Genomic DNA, 19266 nt, shown 5'->3' with positions numbered 1-19266 from the left:
GAGGGAAGGGGGGGGGCAGCTCAGGTGTGTGTCGGTCAGGTTAAGAGTCTGGTTTTAAAAGGAGGCTCGGTCGGAACAAAGCAGCCGAGTGTCAGAAAACACAACAGTGTTAAAATAAGGAATAACACAAGAGGAATCACAGCGTGGTAGACGTCAACACTTCCAGATATTCTCAATGACTTCCTGTGAGAAAAACATCCACGAGCATCTGTCCTTATCCATGTTGCTATTTTGATGCCATAAGTGGTGGAGGAAACATCAAGTACAGGCTTGCATTTGAAGATAAAACATCACATCATCTGCAAAATATACGTATCAAGTACTCATTATGCAGAAATATGATATGAAGTGGATTATTGCTGAGGTGGAATTAATAATAACTATCTTATATTATATATATTATGAAGCTCAATGACTAATGCATCAGCAGATAAATTCATTGTTAACTATTCTGATGATTAATTATCGTTTTAGTGATTTTTGTTAGCAAATTAACATCTTTGAGTTTGTTTCCAGGGTCATAGTCCTTTAGACCAGGCTACACTGCAAAACATATATTCTTAATGGTATAAATCAATATTTCTAAGTATATTATCAATTGAACTTTACAGAAAAATAGCTTATTTGCCTCTTTTAGCTCCTAGTTTGGGTTTTACTACAATGTTGTTACTTGTAACTGAATTTCAGCTCATTGTTTATCTGTCCACATCGGTCACTATCACCGCTCTGTCGTTTTCCCATAAGAAGGTACTCTGACAGCAGACAGACCCCGCTAGAGACGAGCTGGTGAACATAGTGGACTTTATTTCATTTAGCAGCTAAGGAGACATTTCCCCCAGGAGTTGCTGGAAACCAAAACAGAACTAAAAGAGAGAATATTGGACACAAACACAAAAACTCCTAATGAATATCAACCGCACAAAAATGTTGATTAAGAGTAGTTACTTCTGTAACTCATGATATCTCACCCACATGGTGGATTCTGTAAGTTCATCATGTATTTTGGCAGCAAAGTAGGAAGATGATGCTCTCATTCTTAATTCTGCCTGCAAAGCTCAGTGAAAACCACACTTTATATCTCTGAACGAGGTCTGGAGTCAGGATTCTGTCTCCTCATTTATTTATGATCATTTTCAATTAAATACACTTTACAGTGAATGTTAACCTTGTGTTTGGAGCGTGTGTTAGGTGGTATCTATCGTTTTTATTTTTCCATGCTTTATTTTGTATACAGAATATGCTCATGCAATATTTAAGTTATTTAGTCATCTGTCTCATTTTGTACTTCTGCTGCTGGGACACCTCACTTTCCATCTGTGGGATCAATAACATTTATCTTTATCTGAATTGTAGTGCAGCGACTTGACTCTCTTGCTTCAAGATGCAGATGGACACCGGTGGACATATTCTTGCTACACTCGCAGATCATTTCAATAAATTGCAGCTGCAACATGCAGAATGGTCCTTTAATATCAGTATTATGACATTGCATCCAAACAAAGCTTTTGTTGGGATACATTTCATTTCCGTTTGTAATAAAATGAAGACAAAGACCTGATATACAGGTGTAGGTTTTACCTCTAAAACAAACTGGCTCTGGTGAATTTGGCACCTGTTTCATCCGGAATCAAAAGCATCGACTAAACCAGACCATTATCCCAATTACACACAATGCGTTGCAGCGATCGCTGCTCATCCTCTCTGCTCTGCCTCCACTCAGAAAGCTCGTTAGCATTATTATTATTTCAATTATGCTAATTGCGGCTGCATCCACTCGTCACAGCGCCTCGTATCCGGCTGTTAGCACTTGGCACAAGGTGTAATAAAAACAGTATCGATGGCACACGGCTCACTCGAACATGCCCGGAGTGTAAATCAACCGCCAGCAGCCGGAGAGCAAAAAATAAAACACACACACAGAGCAAATACAAGGCTGCGGCCGGCGATCTGCACGTTTCCACCACAAAGCCTGAAATTAAAGGTCAGCGGGAGTCGTGTCAAGCACTCTGCAAACAATTACTGAGCAAGACAGCCGGTCCTGTGCAGTCAGTCCATATCCACACACACACACACACACAGAGAGAGAGAGAGAATAAATTCGGCCTGAATATTGCAATTTAAACTGTGAGGTTGATCTTTTTCTCAAATTAAAATGAGGGTCAGTCAGAGATCCCTGAAACAATGTCTTCTACTGGTTCTACATCTACTGCTTCACCTACACGTTGTTGTTTTCAAGGAAGCAAAACTTTATTTTAAACTCTAGGGGAGGACTCGCAGTTCCCAGAAATATCACATTTCCACAAATCTGTCAGGTTAATTTGGAGGAAATGTGTGTAAAATGATGCAGAATATTTCTATGTGATGGATTGCAGCAGCCGTAACAAAATACAGAGTGTGTGGTTTCACTCAGTGTAAACATCATGTAGCTCCAACTCATATATATATATATATATATATATATATATATATATATATATATATATATATATATATATATATATGAGTTAATGTTGTGAGTTTTCCTGCAGCTCTCTGAGCAGTTTGTTTTTCTGTTTAAGAATCAGCAGCCTGTGAGCTGCAAGCAACCAGAACTGATCAGAGAAGAGTCTAGAGACACCAACGCTGTCCGGAGGACTGGGACAACGCAACATTACTGATGTAAACACATTGTTCACGGCATGCTATGCTGCTAACAATGTGTGCTCCTTCCTAAATGACCACACCTGCAACAACAACGAACAGCAACTGCAGTTCCTACAGGACTTAGTCAGACATTAAAAAACACTAGAAAAGGGGCAACTGGACACGCCATTTTGGATCTTGTCTTGCAGATTTGCCCACTAAAGTTCTTTCACAGCAGGGGCTTGGCAAACATACGGCACGAAAACACGTAAAAGTTGCCTGGAAGTCAGTCGGCGCTGAACTGTTGTATCGCCGAAGCTGCTGTGATCTATTTGAGTTTCCTTTTAGTGAACGGTTCTGACTGAGAGCCCTCTGGTAAACACGGTGCATATGGCAAGGGCTTTTATTGTGAAAGGTAAGAGCAGCTCTTTGTCAAGGTTGAAAGGAGTAATAAAGTTTGCTGTCCCGGACTACTGAGCCTTCCTGCTGTTGTACAGCGTACGTTCTGATACGTCTGTTCTGCAACGTGATTGGTTGAAAAAAGGTTTTCCACTGAAATAGTAAATAATATGGAGAACAAACGGCTGCAGGTCAAACAATCCAACATGAACGTAAACCTCCAAAATGAGCACATTAAATGTGACACACACACACACACACACACACACACACTCACACACACACACACACACACACTCACACACACACACACACACACACCATGACATTAATCAAACAGGAGATGGAGTGTGACCGCCGTTTGAGTCTTTAACCAGCATGGCCTGTCGTCTCACACACACACATAAATACACACAGCGGACTAATGAGCCATACAGCACGCACACACACACACACACTCACGCACACACACACACACACTCACGCACACACACACACACACTCACGCACACACACACACACACACTCACACACACACACACACACACACACACACTCACACACACACACACACACACACACACACACACACACACTGGCTGCCTGCCAGAATGTTAATCAAATAAACAGTGGATGTTTAAATCTGATTCAGTGGGAAACAAAGTCAGAGCAAACACATCCTGACAGACAACACACACACACACACACACACACACACACACACACACACACACACACACACACACACACACACACAGATAGACTGGAAGGACACACAAACACTACAGGTTGTGGTTTGAGTGTACATTTCAATCTGAAAGTTAATCTGAGCAGAAATCAAACTCAACAGATGCTGAAACTGAAACGGGTGAAGCCCACATTGTCATATTTGCATCTGTTGTTCTCTATGCATGGAAAAGAATCGTCTGTTTGCAGCCTCACCTTCATTTTCCTGCTGAGGGACGAAGTATTTTATAATTACATGTATTTAAAGTCTAACTGAAACTGCAATTACTTTTTGCTAAGAAATTTCAATTTGGTTTATTCACTTTGAAATTATTGTGTGTTTTATATATATGTCAACACTGTTTATGTCTTAGATTGTCTGTTTTACACATACTGTATGTAATGAGTGTTGTTGAGGAGCCTGAGATCCAAGACGGCTTCTCTGTTGTTCATATCATATCCCTGTATGAGTATTTTTGTTTTGTATTTCCTTACAATTTAATATACCAATATCACAAGTCACAAAACTCTCCGTAATCTCCTCAAAAGAAGATTACAGTGTAGATCATCAGGATGACACAATAATAGACTGTAAACATGTATGACATATATGAACTCGCGTTTCTGTTCAACTTTAATGAAAGAAGTGCAAGATATGAATAATAATCAGAAGAATCAGAAAAGGATATGACCCACTTCCTGACATCACATGACTTCTTTTGTTTTTGGCTCTGAGTGTTAGCGTCGGATGGTAATGTGCCCTGCTGATCGTCCAGCATGAATGTAATTATATACGCACACACACACACACACACACACACACACACACACACACACACACACTCCTCTCTAATTGCTATGGAAGTCGAGTTTGGACGGTTAAAATATGCACATATTGTTCATGTACAGTGTGTGTGGTGATTTATGCAGGACTGCACAATTACCCACGAATACATTTACCCTATCAGGCCTGTGAGCACACACACACACACACACACACACACACACACACACACACACACACACACACACACACACCTGTTTGGTTAGCTCTTATTAGCCGTGTAATATGAACTAATGAGTTGAGGCTGAAGCATGGTGGGAAGACAGCAGGCGTGTGTGTGTGTGTGTGTGTGTTGTGTGTGTGTGTGTGTGTGTGTGTGTGTGTGTGTGTGTGTGTGTGTGTGTGTGTGTGTGTGTGTGTGTGTGTGTGTGTGTGTGTGTGTGCTGTCATGTCACCACTGTCCAAAACACACATCCCTCCTCTTCCTCGTCCTCTTATCACTGAAAACTAAAAATGTTGATAATAAATCTAGTTGTATCCTCGTCCTCCTGAATCTGCTCCACTTTTATCCTGTTGTACTGATTTTTCCTTCATTAAATGACCAGCAACAGGAAACTCATTAATCAATAATTAAATTCCAATTATCAATGTCAGGTAATACACAACTCAGTTAAATGGACCTGCATTTACCAGTAATAGTCTGTGTGTGATCAGTGAACAAATGATCTGAACATTCTGGATTATAGTGAATTAATAAAACCATTGGAAAAGTCACCAATTTAAAATGATGTGTTTGGTATTCTAGTTTTCTCTTCATGGCGTGCGTCTGAAATCACTCACTAATCATTCTATAGTGAGCTCTTCATGTTGTAGTGTGCCTGAATGACAACTATTATACCCTATATAGTGACTCAAAGTATCCCACCATTCATCTTGAAAAGTACCCATGGTCACTAACCGAGCACGTTATACCATCATCCATCGCTCTGAAGGGAGATGATATAATCCTCTATAATAATATAAGAAATGTCATTTATATAGAGCTTTTCTGAACACAAAAGATGCTTGTCCTCTATGTAGTCCTTTATGTAGTCCTTTATGTAGTCCTCTATATAGTCCTCTATGTAGTCCTCTACATAGTCATCTATGTAGTCCTCTCCATAGTCATCTATGTAGTCCTCTCCATAGTCCTCTATGTAGTCCTCTATGTAGTCCTTTATGTAGTCCTCTATGTAGTCCTCTATGTAGTCCTCTATGTAGTCCTCTATGTAGTCCTTTATGTAGTCCTTTATGTAGTCCTCTATGTAGCCCTCTCTAAAGTCCTCTATAAAGTCCTCTCCATAGTCCTCTATGTAGTCCTCTATGTAGTCCTCTATGTAGTCCTTTATGTAGTCCTTTATGTAGTCCTCTATGTAGCCCTCTCTAAAGTCCTCTATAAAGTCCTCTCCATAGTCCTCTATGTAGTCCTCTATGTAGTCCTCTATGTAGTCCTTTATGTAGTCCTTTATGTAGTCCTCTATGTAGCCCTCTCTAAAGTCCTCTATAAAGTCCTCTACATAGTCCTCTATGTAGTCCTCTATATAGTCCTCTCCATAGTCCTCTATGTAGTCCTCTATGTAGTCCTCTATGTAGTCCTATATATAGTCCTCTATGTAGTCCTCTATGTAGTCCTCTATGTAGTCCTATATATAGTCCTCTATGTAGTCCTCTATGTAGTCCTCTATGTAGTCCTATATATAGTCCTCTATGTAGTCCTCTACTCAGCCCTGTGTTTTCTTGTGTGTATTATCACTCGTTAGTATAGTACACGTTTGTGCTCACAATAAGCCGTTCATATCTACATATAAAGTAGATCCTCGTCATGAAGCCGGCCAGCATGTTTCTACGGGAGCCCAGAATGGACAAACCACACACTGGCTCTAGATACTTGGCAGAGGCAACCCCACCACTCGACGCCACCACATCCTACACCTCTAATCAGACTCCAACCACCAAGTCCATAGGAAAAATGTATCACTTTGTGTTTTCTGTTTGTGAGACAGTACGTATAATCATTCTCTTCTTTTCCACGTTTGACTTAACTTTCATCAAAGAGTCAAATGTATCTGAGAGCAACGGGAAGTAATCAGATTCATTTGATTTATGTAATACTTTATTGATCTACTTAATCTAAGTTGCTTTGCCGAAGGAACAAATTGATTTGATTTGTTTCTCATGTTGATTTGAAGATGCATAATCTATCACAAATGCATTGTGGGAGGTTTTTTTTGGTGTTACGCCGGCTGGCTGTGGGTTCGCCAGTGGCGATGCCGCCGTTGGGGAGGAAACGCCCGCTGACTGATTTCCATTTGTGCACCTTAATAGCGTGTGTCATTCCTAATTAGGGCGACTGGCTCGGGGAAACGGTGGCTCGATGCTGAAATGGCTGCTCCTGTCATGCTGCAATTACCAACAAATTAGTCTTTAGACTGAGGAGCTTCTGCACACGATCACACACTGCCCGAGTGTGTGTGTGTGTGTGTGTGCGCGTGTGTGTGTTAATTAGAACGTTCTGTGAGGTTCTCAATGTGTGAAAATGCATCCTATAAGCAGGTTTCATGGACGTCAAACTCCAACCTGCAGCTGTTTGTTCTGCAGCTTCACCTTCGACTTGAACAATAATAATGCTATTAGACACATTAATACTAATAATGCTAAAAGTCAAAGCTGCTACCGGAAACAATCAAATCATGACCGTTTACGTTCCAGTAACATGTTGTAACATTAAACTCACGGCGAGCCTTCAGAAGCGAGTAAAACTGCATCTGTTCAAAGACATCAAACTGTGTGTGGTGCGTTCAGGCGTCAGTAAATCTCAGGGGTTTTCACGCATTGTAATCAGATTACTTTCAGTCCATGTGATTAGTCTGCCATGTTTGACGTACTTGGATCATTAGGAAAATAAGAAATGTAATTGTAGGCGTACACCCCAAATTAATTTGTTGATTTCATTTAGTCATCAAACTCTGGTTGGTGTGATGCATTCAGGGTTCAAAATATCCCAATATTAGAAATGTACTCTAAATACTTATTATTATTATGGATTATTGTGTTTGACTGGTACATTAAAACAAGTGACAAAAGCAGAAAGGAGAAGGTTTAACCTCGAGATGTAAAAGAGGTGATTTTTCAGTTTTTTGGCGGATAAAACACGATAAGTCAGATTCTTTCAACTCATTCATAAAAGTCACTCACTGGTCACTGTGGTGCATTGAGGGTACCCTGCTTACTTCCAGTCACTCTCCAGTGATTTTACTCTTTGACATATTAAGACAAAATGAAAAACTGTGAAAATAAGAAAAACACAAAATGTCGTCTGAAAGCTGTAAAAACACAGATCATTCAAATGGAATTTGGTGAATAAATCTAAATACTGGCGCGTTCACAATTCAGTAAATCTGTTCAAGGAAATGTGTCTAAATGGCTCTTTTGGCGGGAAATTATGTTCCGTCTCTTTGACACCAAATTCTTCACATTATTAAGATGTGAAGAGGATTTATTTTTTTAACATCTTTAAGGTTCTACTTCCGATGTTTTGGTATTTTACCTCTCAGGATGGATGGAGAGCCGAGCTAATGCAGCTGCATGTTTTCTCTACTCAGCTGCTTCCTCCAAAACACCCCCCCCCCCCCCCCCCCACACACACACACACACACACACACACACACACACCCCACACACACACACACACACACACACACCCTGGCCGAGCCCATTAGCCTGGTCACCTGCTCCTCTCAGACGAGGCTCGGGGTTAATTGTTTGCAGCTTTTCCTTTTTTTCGCGGGGCTGCTTGTGATTAGCCGAGCGGCGGCGTGCGGCGGCTGACACTCTGTGAGGCCACGAGGAGACAAAAGAGCCTCGCTCGAGTGTCGACGGTTTATTTACACGAGTCAACTTCACTTCCACCGCGGCGGCGATGAGGACAACGAGGAGGACGACGTGTCGGGGAGGATTTACAGTAAAGAGGCTGACGCGGCATCTGCTGGCTGTTTAATTATCTAACACGCTCTTACGGCGGCGTTCAGGAGAGTTTAATTGTGTGTACGTGGAGAGGAGGAGGGAGGAGGTTGTTGACAAATGCATATGCAGGAGGAAGTGCATTTTTCACACCCGGCTGGGAGAATAAAGAGCTTTAAAAGGAGGGAAAAAACAGGTAGTGAGCGGTTGAGGCCTCCGCTGACCTCCTCCATCATTCCTCGCCACCCTCGCGAGTTACGGCTTTCTGATAAAAAGTCTCTCAGCGCTCAGATCCATCACTGACAGACTCCACAGGACCGTGTATGAATTCCTGATCCCCGCCCTGCTGCACGCCCCCGGGGAGCACCGGGTGGAACGCCAAACGGCCCGATGATTGAGCCGATGACGAATGACAGCGAAGTGGGGAATCCCCCCGTCGGCGATTATTCACCTCATCCAAACACTACCTGGACTCCCCCGCCTCCCCCCACGGAGCCTGGGAACCTGCAGTCCATCCCCCCTTTAACCCCAGAGGACACCGACAGGGCGTGGAGGGCAGGATCACTCACTCTGCTCACTCTTTCTCTACCCTGTTCTTTCTACAGCGATGTCAGGGAGGGTCGAGGGAAATCACTTCACCTGAACCTTCAACACACACACACACACACACACACACACACACACACACACACCTGTCAACACTGCAGGAAAAACCTCCGTCAACACATCATTTTTGCCCGTTATTAAGTTATAAAAGTGTATTTTTTCTTAAAACAAGTGCAAAAATCTGTGATGGTTAAAACCAGTTTTTACCACAAATCGACTTGTTTTTGAGATTTTCCCGAAATGAGCTTCAGCGTCATTGAAGATGATATAATAAGGTTTAAGATTGCATCAAGAAAATTATGTTTCACCCTGAAAACTCCTTGACACAGGCTTTATATTCCATCACTCAGGATTTTGGTTTTGTATATTGGCATTATTATAATGTTTAAAAAAACAACACATTGACGGAACAATAAAGTCTTGGTCACTTGTGTTTTTCCAACATTTATCAATATGAAATATGAATAATTCCATTCTAGTTTCTACTCTCTAATATGAAATATGAAATATGAAATATTAGAGAGTAGAAACTAGAATGGAATCATTAGAACAGACAATCACTACTTGAAGGAGTTTAGGAGGGTTTATAGCATTTTTCAAGATGCAATCATGAAGAGATTTGAGAGTAAAGGCTGATTATTTAAATAGTTTGTAGAAAATAAAAGTTTCAGGACTCGGTTACAAACAGAGGAGACGTTTACAGAACAAAACACAAAAAACATGCTTTTCACGAGATTTTACAAGTCAACAACGCTAAGTTTGTCATTCCAGCCGACAAGTGCAATAACTGTAAAGTGGTTTAAAATACTTTAAAATCATTTTCAAAAATAAACATAACAATAAGCATAATATATGATCTGGTAAAGTAGCGTATAATAGTATCTCTATATGACAAATACAATTATGATTAAAAATCAGAGAAAGCCTGATGAAAGGGTAAACAGACTAGAAGTGTTGGGTTGGATTTGTGGGCCGTATGTTTTACAGCGTTTACATGTGATGGTTTGGTCTCATGTCGTGGGAAATCATCACCTTTACTCTCGAATCTTAAGAAGAAACACCGCGTTAGAAACACTGCTTTAAAACACTCACGCACGCCCGTCCCGTCCTCTCCTCGGACGGGACGGGAGCGCAACATGTTGCCTTCTCATTTGATTGAATTCTAAAATTTCAGCTGCACTGAATCCCGTTTAGTTTCCAGCGTTTTGCTTTTGTGTGAACTACTGCACGCTCGGACCTGAAACGTCACTAAACTGCTCACAACTCAGAGGAAGACATGCAACCTGAGACGAGAGGTCAGCGGCTAACAAGGCCGTCTGCTTTCTGTTAGCGCTTTCATTTACTTTCATGCATGCGTTCACTCACAGCGGTTTGAAACTCTCTCTCTCTCTCTCTCTCTCGCACAAATACGTCCACACACACACACACACACACCACAGCAGCGTGTGTGCACTTGAGGAAAGCGCTGACCTCTGACCTCTAACACGCCTTTTACAAGGGCAACAACAAGTCACAGGTGCATTTAAACAATCAGTCTCAGGTTTCATACGGAGGAAAGCCGTCGACACGTCGCAGGTGAAATAGATCCCCCCGTGAGGAACGTTTTAAAACCTGATCAGGTTCACATGTGGAGACGTCGCTGCAGACTGCAGGTGGCCGAGGGCTTCACGGGGCTTCAGGGGGCTTCAGGGGGCTTCACTGGGCTTCACGGGGGTTTCACGGGGGCTTCACGGGGGCTTCACGGCGCCGGCCGTGCAGCAGGAACAACAGCGACTGAACACACTGTCGTTACCGGCAGACCTGGCGTCCGATAGCGGCCGAACGTAAATTATTGTTCTGAATCGGAGATCTCTTCTCACGAAAGTTAACTTCATAAAACACAGCTTCATTCTTAAGTTATGAGCAGGACACGGCCGTTTATATGTCATTATTATTATTATTATTAAAGCATCAGACAGGAATGCTGTCTCTGCTGAGCTGTCGTCACGGTCGTTACAACTCGGCTGGTCTCACATCTGATCATTGGCGTGCATGTGATCGACTCTATCGGCTTTTCTCTGCTCCAAACCATCATCTCTAACTGGAACGTCCTGCGTCCAGTCTGGCAGGGACACGCACGTCTTCTCTGAGAAACTGCCAGAAGATGTAGGAAAAATTATTTATGCTTCTTTGAGTTCAAGATAGTTTTAATACAAGTCACCAGCGAGTTCATGAATGATCGTAGACATCACCAGCTTACATTTCTCTCCCCTACTTTGTGATGCAGCTGCTGCACAACTATACGTTTTTCTCATCTGGACATAAAAGAGTCGCATTTCTTCTCTGGCATTTTGTAATCAGGGACTTCAGCTGCTTTCTGGGACGCCATTAAGAGTGTGATTTTAGCTGAATAACTCCCCGATGATGGTCTGCTGGGACTCGACAGCTACCTCCATTCAGACATCTGGAATGTGAGCGCGGGAACAACGCACCAAAACTCACACGTGGAAATACAAATAAATAAAGGAGGGAAAACAGGAATCCTGAACTCATGTTAGATGGCGCTGATTTAACGCCGTCACAAACGGATTCCTCCACACGGGGAATCAAACCGCTGTCTTCCTGCGACTCTCAGCACCAAGAACAACAACAAACACTCGGAGAGCTTCACTATTCAGAAATAAACCACACAAATCTACAGCAGACAACACAGCTCCTGTCATTTGCTCTCATATCAGTGAATTGAATGCTTCGTCTTCCCTTAAATAAAGCGGAACTTCTTTCATGTTGGATGTGAAAATGAGAGCGAGCAGCGTCAGGTTCGTGTCCCGTCTGTAAACGGAGGATTGTTTCCTACAGTGACCGTTAAATGCCTCTTACAGATAAGCTGCTCTGACTCTGAGGACGCTCTCCTCTAAAACAGCATCCACTTTAAATTGAAATGAAGAACATTTTGCTCCATCAACACTGAATTTTACCGTCTGTTTGCATCTCATGTTCTGTTTTTTTGGATTATGACTTTCCTTTCTTTTAAACGTCTTGTTTCTTCCTATTTTCACGTGTAATTATTGATGACGTGCCGTCACAGGTTTTTACCAGAGTCCAAAGAGAAATTGCCTGATTCCTGCTCATCCTGCAGACTTGTGTAAAGCACCGACTAAAAGACAGATTTTAACTGCTTGTTTTGGTGTGAAACTTCATATAAATACACTAAATATTACACAGATATTGACATATGCTATATAGAGGATAATTTGTGCCGTAAGTGCAGAACTAAAGTGGGAACTTTCTACATCAGTCAGACCACTCTGGGTGCAGGTTTTGCTTTATTGCATGTATTTCATTTGCATGTTGATTAAAGATCACATCTCAAAAACTGCAGGTCAAAATGGGGATTTTCAGTTATTATTTTAGGTAAGATTACAGCTTCATTCATTATTTAAAGATGCTGTAAAACAGCTAAAGTTCCAGGTTTTAAAGATGACTTTCTCATTTCTCACGCGTTTGTATTTGCTCTTTATTTGTCCTGACTGAGGTTTTCCCTTTAAAGTCTAAAAGCATTAATCCAAAAATAACACACAGCTGGTTGTTGAAACAGATGAATTTAAAATATAAGAGGAGTTAAAGATTAGAAGTGCGTCTCCACCGAGGTCTCAGGTGAACCTCTTTTCTTCAGCCTGATCATTAACAGTCTGATGGATTCAATAACAAGCAGCTGCAGCTCGTGTTTGTATAGATTCTCAGAATGAAGGAGACAAACAGCTCGGCATCACTGTTATCCTGTTTCTGTCGGATCCCTTCATATTTACATCATATTAGACTTTCTTCACCGACAGCGTCCCCTTCTTTCCTCTCATTGTGATTCTACATGGCTCCACCACGGCGAGGCAGCCCTGTTTTTCTTGTTTTTCTCTTGAATGGAGGGATAGAAGGTGTCTAATGTTGAATCAATTGTAAAGCCCTCTAAGGCAACATTTGTGGTGTCTGATTTGGGGTTTTAAGCACAACACACACTCACTCAGTAATCTGAAACTTTCATTATTTATCTTTTTCCTTTTTTTTTTTTTTTAAATGCAATAAATCTGCAGTTTAAAGAAACAGACGGCAAGCAGACAAAAACACTGAAAACTAATCATTATAGAATTTCTATAAAACCGTAAAAATGTATTCCACCTTCTCTGATTCAAATGACATTAACATCAGATCTCGATTGTTAGCTGCTCAGGGTCAAAGTGACTGGTTCCCATCTGAGGGGAGTTTGACTGTTTAAATGCACACAAAGACACTCAAACTTCTTCAATCAGACGTGAAATTAATCGAGTGCTGAGGACAAAAGGAGCCTCTGTGGGGACCGTTCCAAGCCTCCCACCAACATGTCTCCTTCCTGCATGTAGACTTGACATGCATGGTGTTTTTTCTTCTCGTTACTTTAGAATCAGTGTTGACAGCCGGCTGGTAAATCTGAACTTTAAAATATTACAGCAGCTTTCTGAATATTTTACGTCCCCACAGCTTTGTTTACTGTGAAGTAAGTTTTTGCAGAAGTACATTTTATTTTGTGTCAGTTTAACAGATATATTAAAGTGTTAGGGACATGGAATATACAGTACAAGTACATCTATTCATCAACACGTACTCCACCTCCGCAGGTACATAAACTTCTATTTATTCAGCTGGAGTTTAGTGCAACATCAACCCACCGTTTAATCTGCATGCAGATTAGGAGATTCATTGATTAGCTCAAGAAGAACATTTTAACATTTGAAGAACTGATTAATTGTTTACAGTCATTTTAAAAACAGATTCTGCAGCTTCTTAAATGTAAATATTTGTTGCTTTTCTTAAGTCTTCTAATACATAACCTGAGTTTCTTTGAGTTTTGGACATTTTAATGTCAATGTGGACATTTATTTTTTACAATTTGCTGACTTTCTATAAAACAAATAATCAATTACATTTAAAACAAATGGTTGTTATCCAGCTATTTAATTGTGCATTTAAATAGCATGTTTCAAACTGTTGCATTTCCTCTGCCATCTTTGCTCCTCTTGCACATTTCTGTTTGAATGTTGTATTTTGTGTTCTTTGAAAGTAGTTTGTGTTTCCGCTGCGTGTTGGATTCTGATGTTTGACGCTGCTTTAAAACTCGTCTGTTCTGTGCGTTAAACTGCACACATGATGCTTTGTTGGAATCACATATTTAAACATTAAAACAATAAAACTGGATTTTCTTTCTGTTTTTCTTTCGCAGGTGTCTCTGGACTCTGCGCGCGGACCACATGTAAAAGCCCGCGGGATGAGAAGGGGCCGTGTTCAAGTTTTCCGGAGGTGATGGATGTGCGTTTTGGTCGCTGCAGCTTCATCAGCCTGAGAGCAGCAGCAGCTCGTCATGTTCAGCTGATTTAAACCCGGGCTGCGCTGCGACTCCTGCATTGATTTATTTCTGTAAAGCGGTCAAATTTCACCTCAGCTCACCTGCGACTGCCCGAGAGAGACACTTCAGCAATTTAGCCCCTCAAAACTCTCGTTATTAACTTCATATTTCACCGGGAATAACTTTGGAGTTTCCAGACAAAGACAAAGGAGGATTTTGTGACTTTTAAAACCCCGACAGATAGATTTAGATTATATTTTAAACTGCACATATATTTTAGTGTTAAAATAGGGGTTTTGGTCAATCACATTTCTACTTTAAATTATTTCTTCAATTGTTGAGATTTAGGGTTTTTTTAAATGATATAGAACGGTTTAATCCATTCATTTCAAAGTGAAACTCTGCGGGGCTTCGTGTTTGTATCACGGAGGTCAACATGTTCAAATATTTTATCTGGATTTTGACAAACTGTAGAACCTCTTCATTTAAACTGTGACCCACTTTAATTGAGATTTATTTCCTCCTCGACTCTGTTCATAAATAAAATATCGCTTAAATTCACGGGTTTTTTATTCGACCCTCCGCCTTAGAATTAGCAAACGAGGTAATTTGTAGGAAAGATAAAACCGCCGAGTGATCTCATTGAATAGTAAAGTATTAATTCTCACAAGTATTTTCTAAATAACCCTTAAATGTTCTTTAAGAATCCCGGAGAACGGACCCGAGCAGCGGCTGCAGCTCCGCGCTCTGCCCGCCGCGTCTCTGCGCTGTTAGCGCGCGGTGTGTTCGTGCAGCACCAAACCGCATGTCAGCTTTGTTTCAATAAATAATCACAGCCGCGGTATGGGAGATGTAAACATTATTTCAACTTGACTTTTGGTTTATAACGATACGTGGACGCGGGGAAGGAAATTGGGCTCCCGTCTCCGGTCGCACCGAGCAGCTGGTGAAGCGGAATCCGCCGGAGAGGAGGAGTGAGCCGGGATGAGGAGGCTACTGCTCAGCGCTGAAACCATTAACCCTGCTGGTTTGCATTAGTGAGAAAAGGAGGAAAGACAGTTTATGACTGATGTGAGGTCATGCTCTCTTGTATTATGTTTGATGTCCAAGGACATTTTTGTTTTACTTTCTGAATTATTAACGCAATCCGGTGACTTTTGCATTGAGAAGTAAACCAAAGCTCCGCTAAATGTCCAGCTGATGCTTTCCTGTTTGCTCTGACAGTTTTCTCTCAAACTTTGCGTGCTTTAGTTATTGTATCATTTCCCAGATAAACGCGTTCGTCCTTTGGATTTAGTTTCTTATTTTTGCAAAGTGCAAACTGACCCTGGAGCGGTGACTAACTCTTCCTGCAGGAACACAACAACCATGTGCTTCAATTACTTTTCTCCTCTTTTTTGCTCTGCACACTGAACCTCACTTTTCAAACGCGACTTTCACCTTCACGCCGGGTTTTACGGGCTAACTGTGGCATTCATTGGCACCGCAGACAACACAGATGAAAGTTGGTGGTTTTGGGGATATTTTTACCTCTGGGCCGCTGTGTTGGCGTCCAAAATCCCTGCGCCCTGCATCCAGGAGCGGACCGGGGTCATGCCAGTGGGGAGCGGCTCCTCCTTCATGGTCAGGGCCCCCCGGGGGAGGCTGTCCTGGATGGAGAACATCAAAGTGTCCTTCTGGGAGCTTTGTCTTCACCAGAAACAAGAAAGAAGAAGAATAATCCTCCCTGTACCAGCCACTCAAAAAGCCAAAGGACCACCTGGATTAAGGTGGAGAAAAGAGGAGCGATGCTGAAGGAAGGAGGGGAGGAGGAGGAGGAGGAGGAGGAGGAGGAGGAGGAGGAGGGGTGGAGGACACACGAGCGAGCTTCCCCAAAGTACCGGGTCCTGATCCAAAGAAGAGCCCGGGATCCCTGTGGGTTTCTCCGGGGTTGTTTTAGATCCCAGCCGCGGCTCGCAGCAGTCCGGGCTTTAAACCGGCGTCTCTGTGAAGTTAAAAGAGGGCGGAGAGAGGCGCGGAGAGCGGGGAGAGCATCTCAGAGGAGCCGAAAGAGAGAGGCGAGAATCAGTCGGGATCCGGAGAGCCTGACGCCGGGAGAACGGAGCGTGGAGAGCCGGGGATCAGAGGGAGGCGAGCAGCCGCGGATTGTGGAAAATGAAAAGTGGGATAAAAAACAAGCCACTGCTTCAAAAAGGAGTAAAATGAAATGATTAGCAAACAAGAGGGAGGGACGGACCGTGGAAGGCTGCTGCTCCCGGGGGAACAGGGGGATTGGGCAGCGAGAAATCTCATCCCCCTCCCTCCCCGGCTCTTTATGGCTCCTCTGTCCCGGCGGAGAGCTCCTTCTCCCGGGGTCCGGGGCTCTGGAGCTCCCGTGGGACCGGCGTGGATAGGGAGGGGGTGGAGTCACGACCAAATAAGGCCAGCTCATTTGAATATCGGTCGCACCTCTGGCGTCTCATTGGCAGAAGGCGCGCGTTGCGTCATTGCTTTTTCAAACGTGCGCCAAATAAGGGTTTCCGCGTGTTCGGCCGCGCGCGCTGCAAAAAAAAATCAACTTTTAAAGTGAAAACAAGTCGGGAAGGATCGCAGTTAATGAGATAAACAGATGTGAGCGCTGGTGATGGACGAGGTTTTAAACGTAAGAATACAATGAGTGACATTTAGGAGGAGCGACGCTTCTGACTAAAGTCTTTTGAACGTCCGCTGATGTGCTCACATCCCATCCACTGCCTGATTCCGATACGTGTTTCTATGACGCCGCAGGTGTGTTAAATAGACGTGGTGTTATTGTGTTCGCCTCTATCCGACATGAAATGAGTTGTTGAGCTTGACGGGCTGCAGCAGCAGAAGGTTGGATCTCCTTCATCCAAACCTTCCACGTCTGTTTCCGCTCGGGCCCGATCCGCATTTATTCAGCGGAGACGAGACTGTAATACTGAACCTCATCAGCAACACAAATCTGTATTCCCTTCCTCCAAGCTCACAGACTTCCTTCAGATTTTTGGGGGGGATTAACTGGTTTCATGTGGAATAATCTCCTCTGTCATCCCGCGTTCAGGCTGACTGACACGGGCGACGCGTAAATTTGGCACCAATTTGCGCTTTTTTTACGCACGGACATATGGCGCTCTCCATCTCTCTCTCTCTCTCTTTCACACTCACACCGACACACACACACGCACACACACACACACACACACACACACACACACACACACACACACACACACACACACACACGCACCGGGAGGCAGCTGCTAATAAGATGCGTTTTAGTACAAGTGTTTTATTTCACACTTTTATATAATCTGACTTTAATTTTAGAATTTACATTAAACAGAATAGGCCTCGCAGCATCGATCAATACTTCTACCAATCAAAATAATAATAATAGTATATTTGTGCGCGTCTCTGATCATCCCTCTTGATGTTTTGGGGGGTTTGACATCTCCAGCAGTCATTTTTGTTCATTTTCGTGGCAGGAGCAGAATTCCTCTAATTAAGCAAAAACTCCAGAGCAGCGCTGATTAAATATTTATCCTCCTTTAGCCCGCTGCCTTCCTCCAGGGAGACAGAAACGTCTGGAAAGCCTGGAAATATATCTGTGTGCGCGGAGAGAAAAAGTCAATGAGACGCTGCAAACATGTTGGCGATGAAGAGGAAGGTGATGAAGAAGATGGTCCGGCTTATAAACCAACAGGCTCATCGGTACACTTCGTTAAGACAATTATTAGTATTACTATTATTATGATGATGATTATTATTATTATGTCTTCAGTAATAACACCTAAATACATTTACGCTTCCATTTATTAATAAAACCTTGTGCTTGAAATAAACACACAAAAAGACTTAATAAAAAATGTGTCATAAATAATAGTTACCTCATTTCGAAACAACATGTTGGATTTATTTTAAAAAACTTGAGTGAGATGTTTTAATTTATGTCTCAAAATCTATTTAATTTCAGTTGATTTTATTTTGGTGATCATAATACTTCCGTTATTTAGTCATTTAAAAAAAAATAACATAATGATGATGATGTTATGTCAGTATTAGAACCCTGGAACCTGAAATGTATTCAAGAACTCCAGGAAGCCAGTCAAGACCTAAAAGGGATCAGGATCGCGCCGTAGATCTCCAAGCACCTGAAGTATTCCCTAAAAACTCCCTTAGAACTCCTGGGACCCCTTAAAAATACCTGGAACTGCTCCAGGTACTCCCGGAACCTCCTGTGGAACCCTTAAGATCACCTCTGAAGTCCAGGAAATTCCTTTAAGCCTGTGGAACCCACGAAAGAGATCAACCTCAGAGCACCAGAAACCGCTTCTAGATCCCCTGGTTCCTCTTTAAATTACATGACCCTCCGTTAGATGCCCTGAAACCTGTTCTGAGCATCCTGCGGAACACCAGAACAGACTGGAAAGCCTATAAGTACTCCTGGAACGTAATTTAAAACCCATAGAACCCACTCAAGAAAGAACAATGCCTCAGAGAGCTCCTTGAACCCTCTTAGAACCTCCTTCAGTCATTCTAATAACCTGAAGCACCGTAAAAAGGATCAACACCCTAAATCTTCTCCAGATACTCTGGAACCCCAAGAACCTTAGAAGGAAACTCTGTATCAACCTGGAAACTCCTTAAGACTCCTAGAACATTCCCTAATAGCCGTGGAACCCAAGATATGCCTCCAAGACCTTGTTGGAGCTCCTTGAATATTACCAGAAGCTCCCTTATAACGAAATGCCTTGGAACCCACTAAAAACACAAAGTA

The 19266-nt window shown here is 42.4% G+C and overlaps 1 protein-coding gene across 6 annotated transcripts in view; it reads right to left on the bottom strand.

Moving 5' to 3' along the window:
- The window catches only part of LOC311013136 (transcription factor COE3), a 147610-nt gene extending 130717 nt beyond the window's left edge, over positions 1 to 16893 (bottom strand). For 3 of the 6 annotated variants that reach the window (XM_084009078.1, XM_084009080.1, XM_084009079.1), the window contains exon 1: positions 16020 to 16436. In XM_084009078.1, the coding sequence (XP_083865204.1) occupies positions 16020 to 16153 (134 nt within the window). In that variant the 5' untranslated portion in view covers positions 16154 to 16436. Of the gene's footprint in view, positions 1 to 16019; positions 16439 to 16703 lie in introns of those variants that run through there. The other 3 variants (XM_084009081.1, XM_084009077.1, XM_084009076.1) reach the window with 3 other exon arrangements.
- Between the last annotated feature and the right edge of the window lie 2373 nt (positions 16894 to 19266).

This window comes from Eutrigla gurnardus, assembly GCF_963514095.1.
Source record: "Eutrigla gurnardus genome assembly, chromosome: 5".
Taxonomy (NCBI): domain Eukaryota; kingdom Metazoa; phylum Chordata; class Actinopteri; order Perciformes; family Triglidae; genus Eutrigla; species Eutrigla gurnardus.
Note: the sequence above shows the minus strand (reverse complement) of the source record. Positions and strands in the feature narration are given on the sequence as shown.